General features: G+C 40.7%; 1 protein-coding gene across 13 annotated transcripts in view; it reads left to right on the top strand.

The window, feature by feature from the left end:
• Window positions 1-26,326, top strand: part of rapgef6 (Rap guanine nucleotide exchange factor (GEF) 6) — a 330,858-nt gene that overhangs the window by 298,296 nt on the left and 6,236 nt on the right. For 7 of the 13 annotated variants that reach the window (XM_078230817.1, XM_078230818.1, XM_078230820.1 and 4 more), the window contains 7 exons: window positions 659-682; window positions 3,244-3,467; window positions 9,715-9,885; window positions 10,937-11,089; window positions 19,316-19,541; window positions 21,634-22,190; window positions 24,963-25,298. In XM_078230817.1, coding sequence (XP_078086943.1) covers window positions 659-682; window positions 3,244-3,467; window positions 9,715-9,885; window positions 10,937-11,089; window positions 19,316-19,541; window positions 21,634-22,190; window positions 24,963-25,298 — 1,691 coding nt within the window. Of the gene's footprint in view, window positions 1-658; window positions 683-3,243; window positions 3,468-9,714; window positions 9,886-10,936; window positions 11,090-12,698; window positions 12,773-19,315; window positions 19,542-21,633; window positions 22,191-24,962; window positions 25,299-26,326 lie in introns of those variants that run through there. The other 6 variants (XR_013499761.1, XR_013499760.1, XM_078230821.1 and 3 more) reach the window with 6 other exon arrangements.

Raw genomic sequence — 26,326 nt, forward strand, 5'->3', positions numbered from 1 at the left:
ATCCTGCAATAGATGCTCAGTTGCTTGTCACCAGTAGTTCCAAGACATAAACAGGGCTGCCAGAGAGACACCATAAATGGGACAATTTCTTCCTCCTTTAATAATATTTAGATTGCAGGGTTAATTGAGTGAAATGTACTCCCACTTTAAGGAAATCTTTTTAAGCTTGAGGGCTAAAAAAAATCCTAAATAATATCAACTATTGTGGCAAAAGAAATTGTAGTAGCCTATGATCCCACCCTAATCTTGCATTGCCTTTTTCTGTATTTCTTAAGGGGCTGTGAAAATATGTGGTTCATAAGTTATTAGTGTTGCTGTGGTGTGTATGTACATAATATTCAGTGCTCATCTAAAGAGCCTTTTTTTGCTCAAATGGTATTTCAGTCTTGAATATAACAAGATTATGAGACTTTACCAATATGCATGACATCACCTGCAGTAGCTTTTTAGTGTTCATTTAAGAACAAGAGTAGACAGCTAATGCAGATTTCAGATTGTTTTGGTGTGATAATATTGTGACTCGTGATGCTACTTTTATATCCTCTCTGTTACTTTGTATTACACTCTTCCCCTCATCCTCCTGATCTTCTGAACTGGATTGTCTTTTCCACCTTTCTCTCTGAATACATGCTTCAATGTTCATGGCTCTCACTTACAGGAAGAAGAGATGGAGGAGTTTGGGGTAAGTAATCTGTGCATAGGTGCTGAGGTCTTGGCACATAACAACTCTGCATCTTCTCACAACTGCCTGCCCTCTAAAACACAGCATGTCTCACTGTAACCTAATATCCAACCCACTGTCCCTTTAGCCCAATATTGCTATGTTTGCAGAATATATTTCTCAAACCTTACATCAACTTAAGTTGTTTCTGCATTGGAAAATTGCATGCATTCTTTACAAACTGTACGAACTGTTCATAGTATGAAAACTATAATACGAAACTGGTAAAGCTGCACCTGAGTTTAGATAACATTTATCTTTTAAGTGAACATTTATTTGGTGAATTTTGTGCTCCGTAATATTACTGATCGATAATAAAGCACCTACATACTTCAGCACTCTTTGCATCCAACATTTCAGGTTAGGTCTAACGCAGTTAACTAGAAGTAACCCTTTCAGTACATTCCACAAGCACTGCTACTGTCATTACCATTTCCCACTTTGGCTATCCTTGTTTTCAATCTGGAATTTCTGTGTCAAGCCAGTTAACATTAAAATAGGGAGCTTGTTAATGAAATATAAGGTTCAAATGGTGTATATTCACTTCAACAACATAAATGACCACTTGCATTTATATAGAGCTTTGAGTTTACAGATGGAAGTGGAAAGAATGGTGAGAGTGGAGGAACTGATTTTCAATTAAATTTGGATTGATTAATGGAAAGAGATGGGGTGGGAAGAATCCACCCCTTGTAATTAGCTCATTATGGTCCAACTTGACAATTCTATTTTTTACAAACATGATGATTGGTCCAAGTATATCCTTTCTGTGACAAATAAATCATTTTTTCTCCTTTGGATATTTAATTTTTATTGAATTGAAGCATTAAATAGGAAATAACTTTCTAATAGTTGGTACTGACAATTCCATGCTGCTTTAGTAGTGCAATATGGTTTAAACCAATCATTTCTGCAATGCAGCAAAATGTACATTAAAAATACTAGTTTCTGTAACTAAAATGGGGTTGGGGTGGAAAACAATAATTGTTCCCCCCCCCCAACTTTGGCCACACCATATGCTTTCTTCTCTTTGAGAGAGTCGCCAATTTGGTTCTGAATCCTTTTACTAGAAAGAAAGGACTTGTATATATTATGGTCCCAGAATGCCCTAAAGTGTTTTACAAGCAATGGAATTACTCGTCAAGTTCAGCCTCAATTGACGTGCACAAAGACATGACAGATACTTTAAATGTAAAAAGGTCCCATGAATTATCCTTATGACACATTTAACATTATAAAACATCCCACCATGTTTAAAAATATCAGTAAAAAACATATTCTTTGACTTGCATTAGCTCTTTGCTACCCCATTACCCCCAAACACATCATTTAAAAGTTAAATTATGGTAGAAGATATTAGCACAGATGACCAAAAACTTCATTGTGGGCAGGTTTTAAGGTGCATCTTAAAAGAGAACAGTAGAGAGGTTCATGGAGGGAATTCCAGAGCCTAAGGCCTGGGCAGCTGACGGCACTGCCATCAGAGGAACAATTCAAATCCGAATACAGAAGAGAACAGATTGGAAAAACAAAGAGGTCGTGATGACTTTTAGGGTTGGAAGAGGCTACAAGAGATAGGCCCAATGCCTCTCAGGAATTTGAAAACATGGATGAGTTCAAAATTTGAGTCTTTGTCAGACTGGGAATCAGTCAAAGTCCACAAGAACAGGAGAGATGTATGAATGAGATTTGGAGAAGTAAGATATGGGCAGCAGAGGTTTGGATGTTTAAACAGCAAAATATTTGGATTTGCACTAGAAGTGTTGTAACCTTCAAGGTTACAGACCAGGACTGGAAGGCGGGATGAGGCTGGTGTAGGCATGATGGGCCGAATGGTCTTCCTCCATGTTGTAAGTTTCGAGGATTCAATCCTTTGTAAATTAATTTATAATTTGGTTAATTTCGCAAATAAATGAATAAATGCCAGGTAGACCACTATTGTTGGTGTTGGTTGAGGGGAGGAATATTAAGTTTATTCTAAAATCACCTGAGTTGTGGCCTTTGTCTCATCCAGAATCTGGCACCTCCACGATGTGGCATTCCCTCAAAACTGCATTGAAATGACATTTTAAGATTATGTGCTCAAATCTGTTGTTGAGTTTGAATCAATACGCGAGTGGATAGTCACTTTGCTCCCATATTAATTCCAGTCCTGACCACCAGATCGTGTATTCAACTGGCCACCAGGTAGTGTGCAAAGGTTCAGCAACTAAATGAATGCAGACCTCCTTTTAATTTGCATAGAATATTTCAGCTTTGTAAATCTTCTTTTAAGGTGATTAGGTGGAGTCTTGTTACCTGACAATTTTAGGACAGTCCAGAATTTTATTATCTCTTTCTTAGCATTCCTGTTGTTTTCCTTTTTGCTCTTGATTATTAATGTGAGCATGTGATATTGATAAAGTGACAGCAGCTGCTTTTGACTAACACCCTTCCTCCACTCATTCACTGCATGTCGTATTTCTATAAATTCATGCCAAATTCTGGCCGCATTTTGATTTCTCTTTCTTCCCTTGGGACAGGTCATTAAGTCAAGGCAGCACGAATTCCAATGTGCTAGACTCGGTGCAAGGTGGGGGACACAAGAAGCGAGTGCGCCGTAGCTCCCTCCTCAATGCCAAGAAGCTTTACGAGGATGCACAGATGGCTCGAAAGGTGAAGCAGTATCTCTCGAACTTAAATGTTGAGACTGACGAAGAGAAAATCCAAATAATGTCGTTGCAGTGTGAACCTGCTTATAGCACATGTGAGTGAAGTACAGAGATTTTATTCTCGTAAATTTTGGATAACTTGAAGGATTTATTTCCTGTGAGTAATTTTATTCAAAGGGAGGGTCGAATTTTACTGTCAAACTAACAGTGGCGTTATAATGATGCTTGCTATTATTTATGCGCAAATGGGAGGTTAAATGAGGAAATCAACAAGTTTGCTGCCCAAGTTCTGCTGTTCTGCTTTTAGTTTCTCAAAAAATACATCTTGCCTCACCCGTGAAACAGGTTGAAAACTGAAATTGCTATATTTACATGGTAGGTATGAACTAAACTTGCCACAGACATTTAAGTATTATCATTTCAAGTCTAAGTGCCTTTCAACAAAGTGAAGATGCTAAATAAAGTCAGAGTTTTATAGCACAGCAGGAGGCATTTTGTCCTATCGGGCCCGATTTTAACATCAAGTTGCGTCCATTTTTGGGAGCAAAAACTTGGTAAAGTCGGACGAGAGGCGAGTAGCGCGATCCGCGCCCACCTCCGCGCCAGTTCCCCCTTTACCAAGGCCCGAAAATGGCCGCGATCAGGCCCGTGTCCGAAACAGGCACGACGGCATTTAAATGCATTTGCATGCATTTAAGAACATATAGAACAGTAGAACAGTACAGCACAGAACAGGCCCTTCGGCCCACGATGTTGTGCCGAGCTTTATCTGAAACCAAGATCAAGCTATCCCACTCCCTATCATCCTGGTGTGCTCCATGTGCCTATCCAATAACCGCTTAAATGTTCCTAAAGTGTCTGACTCCACTATCACTGTAGGCAGTCCATTCCACACCCCAACCACTCTCTGCGTAAAGAACCTACCTCTGATAGCCTTCCTATATCTCCCACCATGAACCCTATAGTTATGCCCCCTTGTAATAGCTCCATCCACCCGAGGAAATAGTCTTTGAACACTCACTCTATCTATCCCCTTCATCATTTTATAAACCTCTATTAAGTCTCCCCTCAGCCTCCTCCGCTCCAGAGAGAACAACCCTAGCTCCCTCAACCTTTCCTCATTAGACCTACCCATAAATTGACTTAATGGGCTGCATGCCAAACCTTACCGGCACTCCCCCCTTTACCACCACATTCACCCATCCAGAATCGACGCAAAGCAGACATGCTCCACAAAAATCCGATTTGGGCGATCCAGTTAGTGAAGAGGTATGTACCGAGCGCCCGAAGGCTCTCTGCTTGAGATCATCGGGGGGGGGGGGGGGGGGGAGTCCACTGGCACGCTGCCTGAGATCAGGGAGGGGGAAGGGAGGATCTGCTGCCATTCTGCCTGAGATCGGGGGGGGGGGGTCGCGATTGGTCTGGGTGGCGGAGGGGGTGGGGGGGATAAGGAGTCAGTAATGTGGGGGAGGGGCAATATCTGTGGGGGGCCTGGGGGAGGCGTTATCCGGCCTGGGAGGGATGTGGCAGGGAAGCCACATTCTATCATTTTTTTTCTGCACATGCGCAGTTGGAGGTGCCAATCAGAATTGCAGGATTTCGGGCGTGTTAAGTCCAGCCCACAGGCTTCTGGAGCACGATTCGGAATTGCTGATATTTCTTCAGGCAGAGTGCGTATAGGTCGCCTGAGAACGGATCTAAAAATCAGATCTGAAACACTCCCAGTTTCAAGTCTGTCCAGCACTTCGAATCAAAATGATAAAATAGGGCCCATCGTGTCTGCATCCTAACCCTAACTATTCTAATCCCTTTTTCCAGCACTTGGTCCGTAGCCTTGTATGCTGTGGCGTTTCAGATACTCCTCTAGATGCTTCTTAAAGGTTGTGACGGTTCCTGCCACCATCACCCTTTCAGGCAGATTCCCACCACCCTCTGGGTGAAAAGGTTTTTCCTCAAATTCCCTACACATCTCCTGCCCCTTACCTTAAATTTATGCCCTCCAGTTATTTATTCCTCTTTCTTCCTATCTACTCTATCCATGTCCCTCATAATTTTGTACAGCTCAGTCTGGTTCCCCTTTAGCCTTCTCTGCTCTAAGGAGAATAATGCCAGCCTAACCAGTCTTTCTTCATAGTTGAAATACTCAAGTCCAGGCAACATAAGTTATAAGAGCAGAATTAGGCCATTCAGCCCATTGAGTCTGCTGCACTGTTCATGGCTGATAAGCTCTGGTGAATCTCCTCTGCACCTTTTCTCGTGCAATCATATCCTTCCGATAGTACTGCACACAGTACTCCAGCTGTAGCCTAACAAGCTTTAATACAACTCCATCATAAGCTCCCTGCTCTTCTATGCTTCGGCTAATACAGGCAAGTATTCCATATCCCATGTGCCTTCTTAACCACCTTATCGCCCTATCCTCCTGCTTTCAGGGATCTTTGGACATATACCCCAAGGTCCTGCTGGTCCTCTGTACTTCCTAGTGTCCGTTCATTGTGTATTCCCTTGCCTTGTTAGTCCTCCCAAAATGCATCACCTTGCAGTTTTAAGGGTTAAATTGCATTTGCTACTGTGCTGCCCATCTGACCAGCCTATCTATATGATCCTGTAATTAAGGCTTTCTTCCTCGCTATTTACCACACCACTAAATTTTGTGTCACCTGTGTACCTCCACATTTGGATCATTAATGAACACTAACTATAAACAGCAAGGGATCCAGCACTGATCCCTGTAGTACACCACTGGGCACAGGCTCCCAGTCACAAAAACAACCTTTGACCATCACCCTCTGCCCCCCTGCCACAAAGCCAATTTTGGATCCAATTTGCCAAATTGCCCTGGATTCCATGGGTTTTACCTTCTTGACCAGTCTCCCTTGTCCGAAGCCTTACTGATGTCCATATAGACTACATCGACTGTACTGCCCTCCTCTATACACCTCGTCACCACCTCAGAAAATTCAATCAAATTTGTTTGACATGATCATGCTGACTATCTTTGATTAATCCTTGTCTCTTCAATCGGAGATTAATTCTGCCCTCAGAATTTTTTCCAATGATTTTCCTACCACTGATGTTAGACTCACTGGCTTGTGATTAACTGGTTTTTCCCTACTTCCTTTCTTGAATAATGATACCACATTCATTTGCTGTCCTCCAGTCTTCTGGCACCTCTCCATTGGCCAGAGAGGATTTGAAAATTAATGTCAGAGCCCCTGCAATCTCCTTCCTTGCCTAAAGTACATTTTGCCTGGGCATTTACTCACTTTTGCGTCCACCACCTCTCAATGCTGTTCTGTTTAATTGTATCATAGTCTTTCCCCACTACTTTCTGTACCTACAATGTCCTTCTCCATAGTGAACACAGTTGCAAAATACTCATTTAATACCTCGCCTCCATCTTTCAGTTCTACACATTGCCACTAATGGGCCTTTCTCTTCCCTTTAATATGCTTACAAAACAACTTGGGATTGTCCTTTTTTTGCCCACCAGTGTTTTTTCATGCCCCCTATTCGCTCTCAATTTTTTTGAAGTATAATTTATATGTCCTTCTCAGTATTTGTGATGTTAATTTCACAATCCTTCAATATGACTGCTTGAAGCGATGAATAGTTGCTTGTCCTGTTTGCCTTGATCTGCAAAAAGTTAACTTTAGTGCCCAAGGGCAGATCTTATAATGGCAGACATTTTTAGCTGCGCTGCTACAGCACATTGTGGCGCAGTCATTTTGTTGGAGATCATTGGCTAAATTGATTGTGATTAACCTTTTCTAGTTTATCCCCTTTGCTATTCTATAACTCTACCAACCACAGGACTGCACAAAAAGAGGTTGGGGTGACTTGCCATCATATTTTATATGATTGTCTTGAGAGACGTGAATATTTGCAAGGCTTTTGAGTGATGTTGAGCAGCCATAGTGATAGTGTAGTTGACACAATACTATTGGTTCAATGCCGAGCTGGTGGAACTAATGAATTTCTTAGAGGAAAATATGGAAGTCTCATTCATTTTGTTTCAATTATTCACAGGTTTGCCCGAAAGTAAATTTAGAATGATTATTGGTTAGAGTCAATGACCGCAAATTATCTGATTATCAATATATGTTCCCCTTGACCATCTCCTTTTGGTTCTTAAGCCATTTGCCCATTGTTGAGACAATTTCATAAACACAGGTCGCCTCTGGGTATCTACTCAATGTCCATAATTTATCTGTGACTATAAACAATGAAGGTTGGTAGATTTTATTGTCTTGGGGACATCCCAGCCAAACCTCTTAGACCAGCATTAGTCACTGGATGGTGGAAGGATTTAAAAACCCTGGCTGATTTTCCTTTCTAACTAAAGTTACTCCGAGGCCAGTTGTAGCATTGCTACTGCTGTCCCAGCTGAGTCCACTCAGCAAAGGCTGGGAATCATTCACTCCTGAACTGACATTAAACAGATTACCTTGTTTCTTTCAAGGAGTGTGAATGCCACTTGCTGCTTGTTGGATTTTGCTGCAAGAAGATCTGTTTTCATTGTTCCTATGTTACATTATTGGCCACTCGAAAGTCAATAATTGGCTGCAAGACACTCAGGGACATCCTGAGGTGGTGAAAGACGCTACGTAATTCTCTAATGAGAAAAACAATCAGGGGTGCATAACTAAAAACGTCATTTAAGTTTATTTTATATCATTATGTCACAGAGCATAGATTACAGGTTCACAATGACAAATATTCTGTCATCCCACCAAATAAGACACACTACTTTGAAATCAGTTAGTTTAGACCCAGGAAAGGAAAATAGAATTAGTGGCAGGGTGCTGCTGTTTCTTTTTTTCACACATACTATCCAGCGGTTTGTTACAGATTGGAACTCTCCAAGGAATAGGAACCATTTATCTTTCCAGCCTCTCAGCTGTGGCAAGTGTATGATTTTGAAAACAAAGTTAGGGAAGGGGAAAATATACCAAAGTAGTTACTAAAATCAGATTGATTGGTATTGATCCCAGCTGCTTTGGAATGCTGTAGATTTAACATCCAGGATCACAGATCAGGATAGGGCTGGGAGAACAGCTGAGCTACCACTATTAAAGGCCTGATCTCCCATAGGTAATGGAGGAAAAACAATAACAAAAAATCAGTATTGTGTAAAGCACCATGGTTAAAATGGCCATTTGGAGGCACCAATGGCATACTGCCACTTGGTGGTTGTTTAGGTATAGTGCTTAGCAAGCCACAACTCTTTAGAATCTGTTTTGTTGCCTGGTTTTCATGTTACAATCCAGTGAAAGTATAACATTTCCTTGAATCAAATCAACAAAATAAATTCTGATGCATTGTGATGAGGGAAAACATGGAGATTTTGGAAAATGTCCAAAGATAAGCAGGTGGGAGGAACCTAAGCCATAGGACATTGAGCAATGAAGAGGCACTAAGGAAGCTAAATAGATTTTCATTGGGAAAACCGTGAAAGGAAGCATGATCCTATAATGATGGGAATTGACAGTTTTATATTTTGTGTTTATTGATTATCTGCAGTTTGTGATAAACTGCGATAGGAGGTCCAGAGGATATGACTGAAAAGGCTCTAAGATTAACTTAGAAATTATGTTCTTCCCAGTCATTAATTTGGCATAGAAATTCACCAGCTAATATTGACTCACTCCAAGCATTCATAAGAGAATTGAAAATCCTTGAATCAGCAGGCAATAATCAGAGTTTGAGTTATGAGCAAGAAGAATATTGGCCAAATGAGGTTTTGAGACAGCTCCTGAGTGGTGGCGCAAGCTGTGTTGGTTGAATAATCCATTTCTGCATTTTTGTATTCTTACTGAACCACAAACTGCAGTAAAACTAGTTATCAGATGATGTGCTTTGATCATATAGCCTAATGTCTCTGATGACGTCAGATCTTACATAAAGAGAAATCATCGGTTCTGTATATTGCACATAATAACACACTATATTGTGTGCCAGTGCAATAACGTATCTTGTGAGTTCAAGTGATACTTTTTTTTTCGTTTTACTCCATTCTTAATGTTACAAAGCCAGTTCTTAGGGTGGACCGGGCAAGCTCAAATCCACCACCTTGCTTGCTCCCAAAACCAAATTCACATTGAATCCAATTCACGGTTCCCACAAGAGAGACAGACAAGCTGCAAGCTGATAAGATAAGACATTGTACCCCATCTTGGCCTTGATTCTTAGCCAAAAGGCCCCAAGTGATACTGTCACCTTAATGTTTTCTCAGTTCTTATTGTAACAAATTTCAGAGTTCTGTATGTAATTACATTCAGCTAAAAGTACCAGTCATTCTTCACAATCAAGCTTGCTAATATTTGATTTTTTTCGTAACAGTAAGCAAGACTTTTGGAGAGAGGCGATCATATAAAAGCTCCGATATGTCTCCAGTCACAATGAGGTCATGCAGTCAGCCAGGAAAACACCAGTCACAGCAAAGAATGAGCCAGGCCCTCCAGGTGCCATCTTTGTATCCATCACGCAAGAAAGTGCCAGCTGCATCACATGGTAACTGCCTTACCCATTCCTTTGCTGAAACATATCACTTATTACAGTGAAATGTAGTTACTGAGTTGTACTCAGTGCATATTTTTATATATCCCTTAAGTGTAATAGGAAAAGCTTGCACATTAGTATAACTTCTAACAATGCTAGTAAAATGGGTGTGATCTAACAGAAAATGACTTCTGCCATTTTAAGTCTTAAATCGCAAGTTACTATGTGCAGATGTGAGTAATATCCCGAATTGTGAAGAATTGGAGGATGGAGTTGGGCTTTAGAAATGTGGTAAGACATAGCAAAACAACTTGGATAAATTGCAAGCTACAATTAAGAGGCTCAGATAACATGGTTATTTTATTAACAGCCTTAACATGGTGGATACTGGGAGGATGTTTCTCCTTATGGGGAGGACTAGAGCTAGGAGCGCAATTTAAAAATAAGGTGTCTCCCATTTAAGATGGGGATGAGAAGAAATGTTTTCTCTTGGTCTATAGGATACCCCTCCCCAGAGAGCAGTGGAGACGGGGTGGGACTTTATGGCCTCGCTCATCCTGAAACTATAAAACCCGTCTGAGGTCAGTGGAACTTTCTATGCTCCGCCTCTTGCCTGCTCCAATTCCCGTGGCGGGCGGGACGGTAAAATTCCGGCCAGGGTCACTGAATATTTTAAGGCCAAGTTAGATATATTCTTGATTGACAACAGAGGGAAAGGCATTTGAGGTCACAATCAGTTCAGCCATGATCTTATTAAATGATGGCGCAGGATCAAGGGACTGAATGGCCTACTCCTCCTAGTTTGTATGGCCGTATTTCAGGTAAAAAGTGTAGATTTATGAGCGAGTTCAGGGTTTGTTTGTGATGCTTCTTCGTCAGTTGGTTTCAGTCAAACTGGATATTAGCACAATGAAGAGTAGTATTGGTGTGTTATCAGTGGGTTCCAGTGTCATTAGGATTGTATCCCAGGATGAATCACTGTCACCAGTTTAGGAGTGCAGATTATGACATCAGAAATTGGAAAAGCAGAATTGTAATAGCCCTATTAATTGTGTTTCTCCAGGTACTAATTCTCCACAGTCCATGAAGAAGGCTCTAGTTGTGTCTGAGGAAACACAAGCAGATAGGAGCAAGAAAAATGCTGAAGATGCAGTGTCAACAACATCGTCTCAACTTTCTTCTCCTCCTGTATCTCCTCAGAGCTCTCCTCGCAAAGGTAATCTTTATCCATGGAGTATCATTTGAGCAGCAACAAACTTCAAATAACTAAGGAATAGGGTGAATTAGAGTAAAATCAGGTACAGAAAGATAAAAAGAGGGAAAGAAAGAATTGGTTAAAAGTGTGAAAAAGTGACAGAAAATAAAAAACTGTACATTTTTAAAACCACTACAAACAGTTTATTACCTGACTGTTCCACAGTGTAAATTGTTCAATTTCTGACCTGTAGAGGCTGATTGGCATTGCATTCACAATTATTGCATCATTAAACTGGTAACGAACTGTTATTTCTTCTGACTTAAACTTTTGGGGTGAATTTAACATGCAGTTAATGTGCAAATCCATTTAGTACTTTTTTTAAAAAGTCACAGGGAGGCTGTGATTCTGTGAGGCTGTGAAAGCAATGGTCGAGCAGTTTAAGCTGACCAACAAGTTCTGACAATTAACAACTTGAGTGTTAGTAGCAGTGTGTGCATCCTTTAACATTATATTCCCAGGGAGATCTGACATTGAAAGTATGATTGGCAATGTTCTTTCACATATATTTATTCTTTATGAAGTTTTATTTTAGAAACAGATGACTGTTCTTCCACTAAGTGGCAGTAATAAAAATGCTTACTTATTTAAATTAGAACAATAAGTACTTAGCCTAACTCTAGTATTTAGGTTAATTTTTTTGAGCAAGTTTAGATTGCAAATACAAAACCTGACATTTTCCTTGTTTGGTATAATGAGCAATTAAAATTACCTTGACAGATTTGTGGTTTTATTTCAAAAAGAGGATTTACAGAATTATATTTGGTTAAAGGATTTTCTGGGTGACTAAAGCTTATTTTTGACTGCCTGGTTTTCATTCTGGAATTAATTTGTATCCTATAAAGACCGGGATCCCATTTTCCTTTCTGTGCCAATACTGAGTGAAAAGAATACTCTCATTGAAGCCTGGACTCCAAGCTCAAAGTTTTTAAAAAACAAGTGGTATTTCCGAGCACTCAGATTTATCCAGAGAGTGCTTGAGGCATTCGGACCAGCAAATGCTTAGGTTCAGATCATGATCTGTACAGGATCAGCCAGAATAATAAGAACACCACAATTGGCCTGAGTAGCTCTGGATTTGCAAGGCAAAAATAGATCCATTCTGCACAGGTGGCCCTTTCGTTTATCTGTGATATTCTTTGCAGTCAATTAACCTTTTAGCACTCAATGCCAAGGCTCATTTATGAATAATGGCCACATGCTTGAGGTACCAGATTGTGACTGATGATCGTGAAACTATAAACTGGCAACAGGACAACAGTTTTAGAAGAGACAAGGGTAGTAAACTATTCAGTCCAAATATAAGAAATATGATTCTTGAGCCTATCCATTTGAACTCTGATTCAAAGGAATTGACAAAGGATACTCGAGCAACAATATGTTTTGCATACTTGCATTTGGATTTCCAAGCACTTAACAAATTTATTCTTGATTAAGGGCATACCTGGCATTCAGTTGGTTTTTAAATGTGTGCCAAAAGAAAGGAAAATGACCCCAAAATGTTAGCTTACTATTTTGCTGGATTAATTCTATTCTTTAACATAAAACCTTTCCTCCCTATTTCTATCAGGCAGTAGTCCATTGTGGTCACAGGATTCAAGTCTGTCAAATATATCCAGCTGCTCCTCTTCCCTTGCTAGTGAGGTCAGGCACAAGAGTACTGCAGCACAGACATATGGCATAGGTGGTGTCTATTTGCAAAAGAAAATTCGGCAGATCACAGGCTTGACAGGTGGCACAGGCACGGCTGAGGTCGTAGGCAATAGAGACGAAAGAGAAAAGGAACCAAAGAGTAGAAAAAGAATGAGGTCGCCCTTCAGGAGGTTCCGAGAAAGAAGTTCTTCCAGAGACAGACAGGTTTCAGCAGACAGAAAGGAGGCAGAAGGAACTGCAGGAAATATGGCAGGTGTTTCTGATGGAAATGGTATGCCAGCTGTAGAGACAGACCAACATGGCAGCACCAGCACGAGTGTCATCTCTAGCACCCGACCTTTTGAATGGTTGTACCCTAAGATGATGAGGAACAAACGAAGGAAAACTATATGAGTAGTTCTCAAACTTGTATGTTACAGTGGTTTGATAGAAAATAAAAAGTGAAAGAAACCAAAGCAAGGTATTCTGCATGTAACATCAAATGAAATTGCCTTCCTTAAAACTGATTCAAAGATGGATCATGATCTAAAACATTAGAAAAGTGAAACACAACTCAGTTTTGTGTTGGCTGTACTGAGAAGTCATGACTACTCCTCTGTTTCCATGTATCATATTCCAGGTGACAGGAAGAGCAGGTGATCTATTTCCAGATCTACTCTGATCTGAAACTGGCTGTTGGAAGCATGCCAGGATGCACCTGGGGTTACCAACTCCCCATTTTCCATCGCTGTGGAGAAGTTTCTTGCTTTGATCTATCACCTTCCTAAGACGGCAGTGGTTGAAACTTGAGATCGCACTGTTTTAAGGATGTGTGGGTGCAAACCTGCATCTTGCCATTCTTTTGCGATGCAACCATGCTACTTTGGTGCAAGAGTTTTAAATTGTTCCAGACATAAATTAGTGTTCTACTAGGAAGCTTGCAAACAAGTGGGATTTTTGATACACCGATTTTGGAAAGCTGGATAATACAGGAAACAGATTTTACCATGTGCATTTACTCTCAGAGCTTTTGTTTTAGGAACTGTGGTGAGTGTTTTCCGAGTTACACACCTATCAATCCTTTCTACATCCATGTCGATAAAACTTAGAATACTTGTTTATGAAACATCAAGGTTCGAATAAAAGCAACAGCTGTTTGGATGGTGTTGAAAATTCAGCAGGACTCATGTCAAGAGATTACAAGACCATAGAGGAGAAGGAAGTAATTTTTCCTCTCACTTTGTTTACATTCCTTTCCCCACACACTTTTAAAGGTACTCTGGTAGAATTGCCAGCAGCCCTTAGATACCTTGTTTAAATGGTCGTTTTCATGTTTAAACATAATCAGCAAGAGTTGATAGAATCATTTATTGTAGCTTTCAGAATATCGCAACCTTATTGACACTTGATGTTCATAAATGTGTACTTTTCAGCAAACGTCACTGATTAACAACCAGGAATTGAAACTTTTTTCTTTTACCCCTTTTCCCAATAACCCATCAATGCTGCCATCCATACTTCCTTGTTAAGATGTTACCACTGTGGCAGAGCTGAGTTTAATGTTTATAGAATTATCACTTATTTAATTAATTTCTCTCCTTAGTTGAGTTTTGTTTTTTAACTAATGTTTCATTGACAGGCATTCATGCAATACATCCAATCCTATTGACTAACAAAAAACCCTGAAAAGAACTCTGGACTCTCAGCAATGCATTATCCACGCATGGCTGCTGTCATTCTGTTGCATTGTAATAAAGGGCATAATTTGGGTCTAACACGATATCTAAGCTTTTAGTTGCTGAATGGCTGTTGTAACCATCTGTCGATAAGTTTTTCTTTATTACAATACTTATTAAAATTGTTTTTTCTATATATTATACAATGGTATGAAAGGAATGTATGAACCAGAGCATACTCTCATTGCATTCCTTCCAGGACCTGTTGTTTAAAAATCAGAAAAAATAAATCCACATTACATAATGCCCACCTGCTGGAGTGTCTAAATTACCGTCACATTTCGGATCGAATAATGTGACTGGGTGACACCCCGCCCCCCGCCCCAAAACCCCAAGATGGTTTGGGGTGTAAGTTCTTGTAGAGTGTAGTTCACAGAAGATGCCAGATAATGGCTGTATGAAGAACACGAAAATCATTACGGAACTTAATTTATGGAGTTCTGCTAAAGTAGGATAGGGCTGACTTTATTCTGTAACTCGCATCTTATAGTTCTGACCTGGGAATACATTTCAAGAGTTTACTCCTTGATGTGGGTGATATGGAGAGAGGTTGGAAGAGTCCACCAGCTGTGGTACCTCTTGCCTGTCATTATAGATTGCTTTATCCTTGAAGGAGAATGCAAGTAGTGAGACATTACAAGGACCAAATATCAGACAGTGGCCTATGGGGTTGTGGTGGCAGGTGTATGCAGCAAGCAATAAGCCTGCAATTGAAGTTTTTAGAAGCATGATGATATGCAAGATTGTGAGAAACACTTTCAGGTAGGAGTACCAGTACGTTATTCTGGTTATTTCTTTAATGTTTTTCACTGTCTCTGTCAAGATACTGTTCAAAATTAAGAACATTCAAAAAAGTGACTGTGCTGCAAAGTTCACATTGATGTCCATTATAGCTGTCCTAAGATGATGTTCTGAACCCACCACTTGGAACCGTGGTTCAACACCCCCCCCCCCCCCCCCCCATTGCAAGTTTCACAGATGCGTGAAACATGATCATAAATAAGAAATTACTGTTTTGCACTTTTGTGATGGTCGGTGTAATTTCTTTTCCAAAACCTTCCCCTGTTGAATCTCAACTGAAAAGCAGGTGAATTGCAGAGACATTTTGCAATTGACTTTTTGTGAATATTTCTTTTTATTACTGATTTTTATTGTGACATGCAGAAAAATTGTAAATTAGTTTTCCCAAAAAATACTTAGTTTTGTTTCTTGCGCATATATTAAATACAAATTTAGCTGTATATTCCTGGTCTAGAAAGCATAATAAGTGGACTAATTACCAAAGTTCTGTCCTTGAATGTTAAACCCTATTTTACAATAATGCATATATTTGCTGGGAACAAGTGACTAAATGCATATTTCCCTTGTAAAATAACTATTGTATGTACAGTATATTGTATTTAAACCTGACTAGTTTTGTGTAGTGGCTTCAGATCGTTTAAAAATTGATTTTAAAAGTTTTCCCAGTGTAAGTAATGCAAAATTAAGATGCTGTATTTTTATTCAGTTTTGGTGACAGTTTTATTTTTGCCAGTTCTAAATAATCTATGTTTAACTGACATTAAACTACACCTATTTATACTTAAGTGGTAAGGGATGCCCCATCCTAATAATGTACCCTGCATCTTGGTTAGTAGATCCAAACACTTAAATCATAGCATAGATTGAAGGAGTAAGAATAGGGACATGTATATAATAAAAGATATTGGAAGAGATTGACACACTAACGGAAATCATTTCTAATAAGTCCAGGGAAGTGGTAAGTAAGGCAGATGGAAGAAATGTGATAAGAGTTCTTAGAACTGCCACAGTTTATTGCTCATTGATATATAGGCCAGGATTCACCAGGCCCACGAGCTCTGGCAGGAACCCTGATGGCCCGCTGAATCAGGCATCGGGCCTAAAACTGGATTCCCATTGAGCGGCCCCACTTTAAAGGATACAGAAACCAGATGCTAATCTTCCAATGTTAAAAGCGTACTCCTCAGTGAAACTGACCATCAAAGTACTTCAAAGGGGTTTCACAGCAGCCATTGGCTGCGAGAGAAAGCAAGGGGAGCTCCTGGGAAAGCGCAACAGGTCATTTATATAAGAGCATTTAAAGATGACTTTTCACACCTGGGACAATCCCTACTGTGAAATGGAGTGTTGAAGTGATTTTGAAGGCTTCCACATGGGATCAGAGGTGAGCTAGCAAGGTGGATACAAAACTAGCTCGGTCAAAGAAGACAGGGTAGTAGTGGAAGGGTGTGTTTCTGAATGGGGGGCTGTGACAAGTGGTGTTCCTCAGAGATCAGTGCTGGGACCTTTGCTGTTTGTAATGTATATAAATGATTTGGAGGAAAATGTAACTGGATTGATTAGTAAGTTTGCGGACGACACAAAGGTTGGTGGATTTGCGGAAAGCGATGAGGACCATCAGAAGGTACAGCAGGATATAGATCAGTTGGAGACTTGGGCGGAGAGATGGCAGATGGAGTTTAATCCAGACAAATGTGAGGTAATGCATTTTGGAAAGTCTAATACAGATAGGAAATATACAGTAAATGGCAGAACCCTTAAGAGTATTGATAGGCAAAGGGATCTGGGTGTACAGGTACACAGGTCACTGAAAGTGGCAATGCAGGTGGAGAAGGTCGTCAAGAAGGCATACGGCATGCTTGTCTTCATCGGCCGGGATATTGAGTTTAAAAATTGGCAAGTCATGTTGCAGCTTTATAGAACCGTAGTTAGGCGGCACTTAGAATATAGTGTTCAATTCTGATCGCCATGCTACCAGAAGGATGTGGAGCTTTGGAGAGGGTACAGAAAAGATTTACCAGGATGCTGCCTGGTATGGAGGGCATTAGCTATGAGGAGAGATTGGAGAAACTTGGTTTGTTCTCACTGGAGCGACGGAGGTTGAGGGGAGATCTGATAGAAGTCTACAAGATTGAGAGGCATGGACAGAGTAGATAGTCAGAAGCTTTTTCCCAGGGTGGAAGAGTCAATTACTAGGGGGCATAGGTTTAAGGTGCGAGGGGCAAGGTTTAAAGGAAATGTACGAGGCAGATTTTTTACACAGAGAGGAGTGGGTGCCTGGAACTCGTTGCCGGGGGAGGTAGTGGAAGCGGATACAATAGTGACTTTTAAGGGGCGTCTTGACAAGTATATGAATAGGATGGGAATGGAGGGATATGGTCCCCAGAAGGGTAGGGGGTTTTAGTTAAGTCGGGCAGCATGGTCGGTGCTGGCTTGGAGAGCCGAAAGCCTGTTCCTGCGCTGTAATTTTCTTTGTTCTTTGTGTCCAAGGGACATGGATATCAAAGTGACCAGGGCACTTAAAAAAGTTTTAGAGGACAGAGACAATAACAAATACCTTATCCCAGAACGGTGTCTGGAATTGCCATCCTGAAACTGAACGTCACCTTTCCCAGGGCAACAAGGACAAGTACAGCCACTGGACCCCATCCCGGGGGGAGAGTCCCAATGTTAGCCCTTACCCCATTCCGAGCCCATCCAACCTCCAAGTCCCTTGGGGGGATCCTCAGTCTGCAGCCCGGTGATGGCAGAGGGGCACACCACTTGTCTCCTTGCCCCTTGCCTTCCCCCCCCCCCCCCCTCTTCTCCAGCACCAGAGCACAAGTTGCCAGGTCAGGGTATCACTGCCAGGAGGCAGTGCAAGGTTGGTACTGGGGTTCCATAGGGGATCCAGACGGAGCCTCTTCTGGGTGTGTCTTGTGGGGAGTCGGGGGAGGTGGGGGGTATTTGGGGTCACCCTCAGGCCTGCAAAGGCCATTCTTTCAGTGGTGGAGAGAGAGGATGCCCCTCTGTACTGAGGGGTTGGAGGTGCTCCTCTTGTCGGCTGGGATCGACATGTCTGTTGTGGGGAGGTGAGATCAGGGCCTTCCGATCTCTAAAGCGAGACTGGGCGGCGTGATTCCCAGAATGCATAAATTTAAATGCTAAAGATGGGTGATCCCCACCTGACAGGCACTACTAATGCCAGTGGGAAACATCCCAGTTTTCCCACTCGCAGGAGCACCTAGAGTGCAAATGGAAGAACTATTCCCTTAGTTCAGCCTCTATATAGTAAAGCAGAAATCTGTGGCTAATGGATATCTGAAATAGAACAGAAAATGCTGTACAAGTCTGGCAGCATCTGTGGAGAGAGAAAAACAAGAGTTAATGTTTCAGGTCAGTGACCTTTCATTAGAACAGATTCTAAAAATATAATCCCCCACCTCCCCTCCCGAATCGAGAGGCTGACCCCAATCCCAGGTTAAAGGATCTGACCAACCCTCACTTTGTTTATTGCCTCCACTCTCCCACATTCCCACTAGTAGCACCACTACCTACCCCGTAGCATCCTCTGATGGGAACCTATCCTGTCAACAAGCCAGTTTCGGAGAAGAGATCCCGTTGGAGAATTTCTGCCCCAAACTCCTCCCACCTTCTCAGTGTCCTGGAAAATCTGCCCCTGTCAAAATCTGAGTCCATCTCTTTTTCCAATTTTTAAATTCAATATACATTGCAGGAGGGTGACTAGAGATTTTACATACATGTAAATAGGTTTGGCTTGACTGATTTTTAAAAAGTGGTGCAATAGAAATGATGGCTGGTATTTTACGACCTCGCTCGGGAGAGGCTCATAAAATCCTGCCCAAGGCCGACGGAGAATTCCATTCTGCGAGCAGCGCCAGCCTGGTTCCGGGCTGGGGCGGGCATGGCGGTAAAACTCCAGCCTATAACTTCCACGTTATCTACTTGCAATATTTAAAAATATCAACTTTTCAAACCAGTACAACCGCATGAGTCTAAACTTGTATTTTATGTTCAGCTTTGGCCCTGGCTCCGATTACAAGAATCGACAATTTCTCTGACTCGAGCCATAGTGAGATCTCATCGCGCTCCAGCATTGTCAGCAATTGCTCTGGTGACTCCATGTATGCTGCTATGCAAGATGAGCGATATTTGCCACAATCCCACAGTGTCCCAGATACAGTGGAAGCAGCAGGAGGGAGAAATGTGCAACCAGCAGCCAGAACCATACAACCTTATGCAAGGTAAGATGATGCGCAAGGGATATTTTACTATAAGCAGCATGAAGCGAGTTTTGTTTGAAAATGAATATATAGCCTATTAACAGGAATTGCATTAAATAGCAATTAAAAGCTTTCAGTAGACTAACTGGAAGCAAATGTGGACCACAAGCAAGTTTTCATGATTTAGACTGCACTAATTGTTCAAACATTCAAAGAGAAAAATGCTTCACCAACTCTTAGCCACTTTCATAGTGTTATCATTTATTAGCCAAAATTTGAGAAAGTAATTAGTTTTCATAGACCAAAAATAGCAACAACTTTCAGCATGCAGCAGTAATGCTAAAATAAATAATTAAATCTTTCATCTTGGTTTACTGGTGCTCTATTGTTTCTGGTGGTCATTTTTGCCACTGTTTTCATAAATTTGCACATTTTTGCTGGCTTAATTGCAACAACAGATCCTTCCAAAATATTCAATATTGGGTGTTAGCCTGATTTATTTTGTAATTTCTACTTTCTTTGGTCATCTAATTTGTATTTTTATGACCATCTCCATTTTTGTAAGCTATTCAAACTAATTAACATCACCTACTTGCTATTATCTTATTGGGATAGGCCAGTATTTTTTGAGATTCTCCATTTATTGTGTGCCATTATGCAATGCAATGACTGATCATGTTAAAAAAAAAGGCATTGCACAAAATACTGTGCGTCTGACTAAGAGTCACTGCCAATAATCCTTTCTTGTGGCTGGAGAAAATTATCTCTTGTTTCATTCTCTAACTTTACTATATCATCAGAATTCTCTGTTTAGTTTTCTACTTTGTAATGCACTCCCTCTGTCCTGTCGGCTTCATTTATACAGCATGAGTTTAGGCTAATTCATGCCTCAATCGAGCTGTGTTTAAACAGTTGGCACAAGTTTCTTTTGGTAACCCACCCACTCTATCTGCTGTTTTCCTATGTTCAAAATAAAAATCTATTCTTGAGAGAAATTTTTTTGACAACTGTATTCTTCAGATCAGGTATCATTGTATCACTCACTAGCTTTTAATATTAAAAAGTGTATTAAAAAGTATCTTTCATAGAAAGCGGTTGCGCAATTAAACTTTATAAACCATTCTAGCCATGCACATTTTAAGAAACCTGTGTTTGAGATAGGTATCACAATAATTTACTTTGCTTATTATTTGCCTTGTCTACATTACTATTAATGAATTTGTTAATGTTAAAAAAAGAGATGCAATGAATTATTTGGGTGTGTAGACATTGGTCTCATTTACCCATATTTAAATATAGCTAAGAAAAAAGTGATCTTATGGCATTGATATTTATAAGTCATATTTGTAAAGTTGCTCATATTCAATCAACCTATCGCAGTGGACTTAATTATACAACATGACCACCAACACACATGACACTCAAGTGGGCTTATTGATGGACAGGATTGTGATAATTTCATCCCTATTCTTTAATGCATTATAAAAATCACAGTCATGATTGCACCTCTGTACAAATCGCTCTTTGGTACTTATCAGGGTTCAAAACAGATGTCAAATATGGAGTGTACATCAGATTTCCCAATAACAAAATGTTACAATTATATAGTAGTGGAAGTGACATTTTGAGGTTAGGCTAAGAATGCGTTTCTGAGACAATGGAAGGAGACCAAATAATGGCTTTGGTTTATTCCCTTTCTGAATAAAGTCAAATAACAACGAGTTTACATGATAGTCTGACATTGTCATTCATTAGTGCATGTAACTAAATAACAAGTATTGTTTGTGGTAATAGACTAGCAGTTGCCCTATCATGCAGATTAAAATAATTGCAATGAAATACATCAGAATATAATTTTAACATGCATTCCGCAATGATCAATAGCAAAATATTTAAAATAAACTACTTCACTGACATCAAATCTAGATTGCTATCTTGTTCTGCATTTCCCTTACAAGATATTGCTTGAATGAGGGGAAAGTTATTTATTCTGAAAGATTTCAGAAAGCACTTGGGGAATATGGGTTTTAGCTATAGAAAGTTTATCGCCAACACCAACAAGGTTGGTCCAACATAGGCTAAATAATAGTGACACATTTGTTTTCCCCTTCAGTTCTTCTGTAATTTTAAGTACTGAAAAGCGAGGGTGCCTGGTTATGGATACAGCAGTTACATCTTCAAGTAATGAAGAGTTGGCTCGCGAACACAATGACCACATCTCAATTGATGCAGCGGACAGTGGCCGTGGAAGCTGGACTTCCTGCTCCAGCAACTCCCATGACAACATCCAGACAATCCAAAATCAGAAAAGTTGGGACCTACTAAATGCATCTAAATATACTCATACTTTAGATGGACCAATTGCAGAAATTGAACTGACACACTCTTGGACCACAGGCTGTCACTTAAACTCTGGAGACCTGACTAAAAGTACTAGTCCGATTCAGTCTAAAGACACCATTGAATGTGTTCATTCCAGGGAAAGCTGGACGCCTTCAACAAATTCTCATTTGGACAAGTTTGAAACGGATTGTGGGACTGCTAAACGAATAGGCTTGCACGAGACTAAAGTTGAAGCATCTGGACGCAATGCAAGTGTTTCAAACTCTAAGCCAAACATTGACCCCTCTTACAAAGCTGTTACTTCAAGCACAGAAAAGGGTCTTATTGGTAAGGGAAACTACATTTAAATATTTCATGTTCATAATGTATTTTAATTTAATCAGTTAAGAAGTGAAGGCAACAGATACATAATTCAGAGTGCTATCCTCCTGAGCATGTTTGTCAGATTTTTGTTCTACATTCTGTTATTAAATGATTGCTATATTAAAGATTTTGTTAGACTTGGGTTCATTAAATTATTAAAAGTAATATTTAACAAAATACTGACCGTTTGAGATGCAAGGGTTAGCTGATATCTTTTAAAGTGATTTGCTGGTAGTAAAGTGCAAGGTTATAATTCATTTTAAGATATTCTACAAATACTGTTCTTGTCACCCCAAACTCTAAAATTTTGTGCAAAGCCTATCGTGCAAAGATTGCCCAGAATACGTTAGAGCTATAATGATATAGGTAAAGGCATAAAGATGATTGGGATATTAGCTATTTATGGCATTGTGTCTTGCCACTTGATACATCACAATGTGACAACAATTTTGGATTTAATTTAAGCTAACTTAGAATAGTAATGAGATACGACAGTTATGTTATCATCATGGACACACATAACAAGACTTAAGTTTGTTGTTTTGGTGCTTTAATTTGCTCAGACAAGAGGGGAAACATAAGGCTTTTCCCTGGGGGTTCATATACAAATGTTTGAAGGTAGGAGGACTAGTTGACAAAATGATTGAAAAAATATATGGGATCTTTGCTTTTATAAGCAAAGGCATAGAATGCAAAAAGGAAATTATGCTAACCCTATTTATATCATTGATTAGGCCTTGGTTAGGGTAATGTATCTGATTCTAAGCACTTTAAAAGAACATCAACGTCTTGATGAAGGTGCAGAGGAGATGCACCAGAATTATATCAGGAATGATGTTCCTCAATTATGTAGAGAGATTAGAGAAGCTGGGATTGTTCTCCTTAAGAGCAGAGAATGTTAAAGGGGGAATTAATGCAAATGCTGAGAGGTAATGAGCAATTTTGATAAGAGTAAGTAAGGACAAATGTTTTCACTGAGGTTGGATCAGTAACTAGAAAATACAGATTTAAATTAATTGGCAAAAAGAAAGGAAAATAAGGTGAAATGTTTTATTCAGTGAGTTATACCCTACTGTGCACTGCCTGAAAGCAGATTCTATAGTAATTTTGAAAATGATTTGGATATTTATTTGAAAATGAAAAATTTGGAGAGCTGTAGGAAAAGAGCAGGAGGTAGGGGCTGGGTATAACTAATTGTATAGCTAATTGATACTGTCAGTACAGCCAAGTTGGTGGACCAAATGGCCTCCCTCTAAGATTTTTTGATTCCATTTCTTCGTCTTAATCAGAAGTGCAGAGAATTTAATATAGGGATAGGCTATGTAAAAGCAGAGAAAGCTGGAAGTACTCAGCAGGCCTGAGAGCATGTGTGGAGAGCGAAAGAGTTAATGGGAGGGATTCTCCCAAAAACATTCTAAATTCTCCCCCAAAAATTCCAAGCCTAATCTGTCAGTTCGTGTGAAAACTGGAGTAATTCATGCTGTTTTTTCAGTGGGAGTTCAGAAAAGAATCTCCCACACTCTGAATTGCAGAGGCCACCAGCGTGAATATCATTAAATTTCCAGCTCTCCCACTGAAAAGGCTGAAATCATTGCGCTGAGTGGGCTACTATGCATGTGCCAATCTGTCAGTGCCACAATTGGCACATGCACAGTGGCCCTGCACTAATGGCCTCCCAAATGCTGGCCAGCTCAATTGCGGGCCAGCCCCGCGACCTATGCAACGACCTATGCAATGATGGCTCTCCACATCCCTCCCCCTGCCGATTGCTGGCCCCCTGACCGTTCAGGGCTGACCCACTACCACCACTACCCCTCCCCTTCCCCCCCACCAGCCTGCACTGATCGCTGTCCTCCCTCCTTCGCCCATCGATCCCGATGCAGAGTGGCAGTGGGAGAGTCCACCCCATATGCCCTGCCTCCTTGGCACTGCCCCATGCCTGAAGGGAGCGCCAAAGTGCCCCTGGGCATCGGCACTTTGCCCCTTGGGTAGTACCAGGGAGCACAGACTGGCATTGCTGGGGGCACCAACCCCCCCCGACCCTCTGGGGGACCACAATTGCTCCCCTACACTCCCAGTAGCTCCTCGAAAGTGGGAAACTACTGTAAACTCCACTGGAGTGAAATAGTCTGGCGGAGGGGGAGATGCTAGCGGACCCAGAGACTTCAGTCCCAGGCCCGCTAATCGTATTTAAATTATATTACAATGTCCATGTAAATGGTTTTTGCGCCTCCCTGCCGATTTCTGGCACAGAATAGACGCCGCCAGAAATCTGGCACTGGGGGACGCAAGCGGGGTGCAAACACTCACGTGAACCCCACGAATTGGTCGACGCGAGAATCTCCCAGCCCACGGCGCTAAGTAATTAGCGCTGCGGGATAGGAGAATCGCAGCCAATACTTCAGATCTGATTAAAAGTCATCGACCTGAAATATTAACTCAGCTTCGCTCTCTAGACATGCTGCCACATAAGCTTTTTCTGATTTTAATTCAGTGGTCCAGTATCTGCAGTATTTTACTTTTACATAAGGCTTTGCTAGTTTTCTTTGCATGTTATAACTTTAATCTAAAATATTGGTATTATCAGATTTTGTTACTGCTTTTACTTTATTTCAGTTTAGAAATTATTTTGTATATTTTAACCTCTTAACATTTCATATCTTTAAATTTTTTAATCTCATTGACTTTTTCTTTCATGAACCTCATGAATTTAACAATGATTATCTCTTATGCTAGTGTATTGTGTTACTGCAGCACAAAGGGATGGTAGATATAGAGAGCCACCACCCACTCCTCCGGGATACGTGGGAATTCCAATAGCAGATGTTAAAGAAGGAGGACATCACCATCCACGCTTAAAACCACCAGACTATAATGTGGCATTGCAAAGGTCACGGATGATAGCACAGACGTGTGACCCAACTAGACTGCTGCCGGTTCCCATTGCTAACCAACCTACATCAAGCAACCAGCCTAAAGCTCTGGGCCTACCTCAGTGGCACAAAATCTCTGAGTCCAACCCCAGACTAGTACAGCTTAACCATCAGGATCTTCAAGATAACGAAGATGATGGTAGGTTGCCCATCTCTAAGAACCCTTGATAGTAAAATTAGTAGCCTCTAATAATTAGTGAGTATTCATTGGTCTAGCATTAATCGGTCATTTTGTATTGTAGCTGAAAGCATTTTAGCTGTAAATGGATGGAATCTTGTGTTACAAAAAATAATTAAGTATTTGTAAATTTGGCAATTTTTGAGCAAAATCCATAAACTACCTTTGCACTAGAAGCTTTTGCCTGTATTTTTGGAATAAACAATTTTTTTTCTTTTTCTTTTGTCTAATTAATGTCACATCAGTCCCAGCTATGCATAGTCATGTAAGTTTTTTTGAGTGGTCTATTTAAAATATTTCAACAAAACTAATCTAATCAGGCTGCCAGAAGGTTCTCAGCAAAATGCCAGGGACAGCTCTCCTGCTGATTTTCTTTCCCTGGTTTGTGTCCAGTCTTGGGTGACTGTCTGTGTGAAGTTTGCACGTTCTCCCCGTGTCTGCGTGGGTTTCCTCTGGGTGCTCTGGTTTCCTCCCCCCATCCAAAGATGTGCAGGTTAGTTCGATTGGCTCAAGTATTCCATAGTGTCCCAAGATGCATAGGTTAGGGGATTAGCAGGGTAAATGTTTGGGGTTACGGGGATTGGGGGGTGGGGCTGGGCTGGGTGAGGCCTATGCAGACTTAATGGGCCAAACAGCCTCCTTCTGCCCTGCAGGGGTTCAATATATGTATTCTATGACCCTTCTGCTGTTTCTGAAAATGTCTGGCCTGGGCTTGATAATTCCCATGACAAAGCAAATAAGGTCAGGGCTTCAACACATTGCCATGTCATGTCTGTACCTCAGTACTCAGCGACATTGGTCCCTGATATATTGCACTATCCAGCCTTTTATTCATTTCTATAGGTCTATGAAAATAATCCTTTAAACTAATTAGACTCAAAAATATGAATATGTAGAGTGTATATCAATTTTACTGTGGAAGCTTTTATTAATCCTGCTGCCAGCTCAATTAAAGGCCCTCTGTCCCCACTAATATGCAAAGCAACTGA

This window comes from Mustelus asterias, chromosome 16 (genome assembly GCF_964213995.1).
Source record: "Mustelus asterias chromosome 16, sMusAst1.hap1.1, whole genome shotgun sequence".
Lineage (NCBI taxonomy): Eukaryota > Metazoa > Chordata > Chondrichthyes > Carcharhiniformes > Triakidae > Mustelus > Mustelus asterias.